General features: G+C 45.0%; 1 protein-coding gene across 1 annotated transcript in view; it reads left to right on the forward strand.

Annotated features, from left to right (window-relative positions):
* Positions 1 to 401: 401 nt before the first annotated feature.
* The window catches only part of LOC108801368, a 21,533-nt gene continuing 19,374 nt past the window's right edge, over positions 402 to 2,560 (forward strand). Inside the window, exon 1 of the mRNA XM_018573295.1 lies at positions 402 to 792. Within this exon, the coding sequence (XP_018428797.1) occupies positions 468 to 792 (325 nt within the window). The 5' untranslated portion in view covers positions 402 to 467. The remainder of the gene's footprint in view (positions 793 to 2,560) is intronic.

Raw genomic sequence — 2,560 nt, forward strand, 5'->3', positions numbered from 1 at the left:
ACTTTCCTAAAATCTTTAGTCTGTATTGTTTAAAAAAAACTGTCACATGACACTAAAAAAAAAGTATCAGTAATTGCGGATTTCTTGAGGAAAAGTATTGGTATCAGTACTCGGTCTGGAAAAAATGGTATCGCTGTATGTATCCCTATGTATTTTTTACAACAAAAGTACAACATATGTAACAATGATTCACCTGAGACTGTGAAAGTTGACACATTCATTTTATCATGATGAATGCTTTGTATACAACTTTGTATTCTCTTTATATCATATCGAGACTCCTGCGAGATTGTAATTGATCTTGTTTGAGATCAGTAAAAAGAGTTAAATGATTGGTAAGAATGGTTTCACTTTAACAGTCACAGGTTTTCAAAGTGAAACTAATGTGAAGAACAGGAAGTGTTGTTTATGGAAAGTGAGGACGGAGGAGACAACGCAGCACACAAATCTACAATAATTATATAGAAATGGATTATAAGGAGCTGAGAAGGAAGATTGAGACCTTCAGCCTGGACGATGGAGATCTGGGCAACCAGGGCTATGAGAGGGTCCTCCTCCAGCTGTTTGGCTACCTGGGTCATGGTAAATCCTCCTTCATTAACTCCTGTAAGTATGTTCTGGATGACGGGAGGGCATTTGTAGTGTATGCTGAGGCTGGACAGAGGGAAGATGGAGGAAGCATGACTATGATAAGGAAATCCTATAAACTCACCTCCAATATCACCATGGTGGACAACCGAGGCTGTAAATCCATAACCAACTTTGAACGGGCCGAGGTCTACGCCCAACTCGGTGAGTTCAACTACCGGCTATAATCCTTTATTTTGATTATTATTACAAATGTAATTATAATTCCCCCAGTATGAGACCTCAGTCTGTAGATCCACACTATCAGGCACGGTTCCCATTCCATAGTGTGTTCATCTATGTTTTATTTTAAAAAGCACGGACAAAAAAGGAACAAGCGCACTACCAAAGGTACAAATTGGGCTTCCAACAGGGCTATAGAAAACAATGTGCGGCTCTTAGAGGCAGGGAGAGGAGCCCTGTGTTGGCAATAGCAGACTGTAGTGTGTTTAAGAGCGCTACTCCTGTATAAGTTCAATTAGACAGTCATGAAATGTAACAATGTTGTATCACACTGGGGATGAACAGAATACAAAGGTGACTCACTTTTAGATGTCCTAGGGAGCTTTGAGAATGGTCCGGTGGAGACACTAAGACAAATCTGGACAAGTGAAGCCCAGTAGTGTGGTCGGCAGAGGACATAGGTGCAGATGTCTGTCGCAAAGAAACTCAGCTGGCCAGGCTGAGCCGTTGCTGCCGCAGACACTGTGAAGTCAGTGCTGTGTGATAATACTAGTCTGGTGCCGTCAGTCTATCAGAGGTCTCAGGGGATGGAACGACAAAGTCGTGGGGAACAGACTTCGGCTGAGACAATGATAGGGGTGTAATGCAGTGGTAGAGGGTGTCAGAAGGGAGGACAGAAAAGCGCTACGCGTTTCGAGGCTATGCCTCTTTGTCAAGCTCTAGTGAAAAGTGGACGGAACAGATTAGCGGGAAAGCCGCGATTTATAAAACTGACAGCTGGGCGGGGCTAGCACTCGTGGCCTTATCCTGATAGGAGTATGAGAATGGAGGGGCGGAGTGGGCATAGCGGACCGCCCATATTAGTCTCGAGTGGCATCTTGTTCTGAGCCAGCGGGTCATATCTTGCTAGCAATCCAATAACCGAAGAGTAAAAATGAACTAATTTAAACGGATTTAAACATTAAGCATGCCAAGCAAATTTTATTCAAGAGATTAAAAAGATTAAACAAAGTAAATCCGGGTCGATAATCAATGGTACTGGAAACAAGGAACAGGAGACGTCAGGGCAGTTGCAGAGACAATCCAGCAATGAGTAGGTGTGGAGTCTGGGTTTAAATAGTGAAGGAAATGATTTGGATAGCATCACTTGCTGTGAGCCTTTTGGAGAGTGTCACTTCCTGTGAGCCTTTTGGATAGCATCACTTCCTGTGAGTCTTTTGGAGAGTGTCACTTCCTGTGAGCCTTTTGGAGAGCGTTCTTCCGCGGACAGTCCTTGGCGCGCGCATGCGCTCAGGCCCATTACGGGAACCCCGGCTTGGCACATGCGCAGAAGCAGCAGGTCTCTGACAGGCACTATTCTGAACACTGACATAGAGCCCCATTATGACCACTGACACAGGGGCACTATTCTGAACACTGACATAGAGCTCCATTATGACCACTGATCCCGGGGCAGCATTCTGGTGGTGTAGACCAGGAGGTGGGGATTATAGCGGCACACACAGCATGCCATGCCAAAATGTATGTAATGTATGAGTTTGATAGCCGAACCCATTTTGCCCCAGAGTAAAATATGGAGCTAACAGTGCTAAAGGAAGAAATGCCCCAGCATCGGTGTGAGGAAAATTGCCCCTGCTCTGGTGGTGTCACTGAAAGGAAAAAATGCTACTCTGTCAGTGGTGTCAGTCCAAGGAGGACTGCTTTGACATCTGTGTTAGTGGGGTGAAGGAAGGGAGCAGGTAGTCTTGGG

Source organism: Nanorana parkeri, unplaced genomic scaffold (genome assembly GCF_000935625.1).
Source record: "Nanorana parkeri isolate BGI_ZX_2015 unplaced genomic scaffold, ASM93562v1 scaffold2320, whole genome shotgun sequence".
NCBI lineage: Eukaryota > Metazoa > Chordata > Amphibia > Anura > Dicroglossidae > Nanorana > Nanorana parkeri.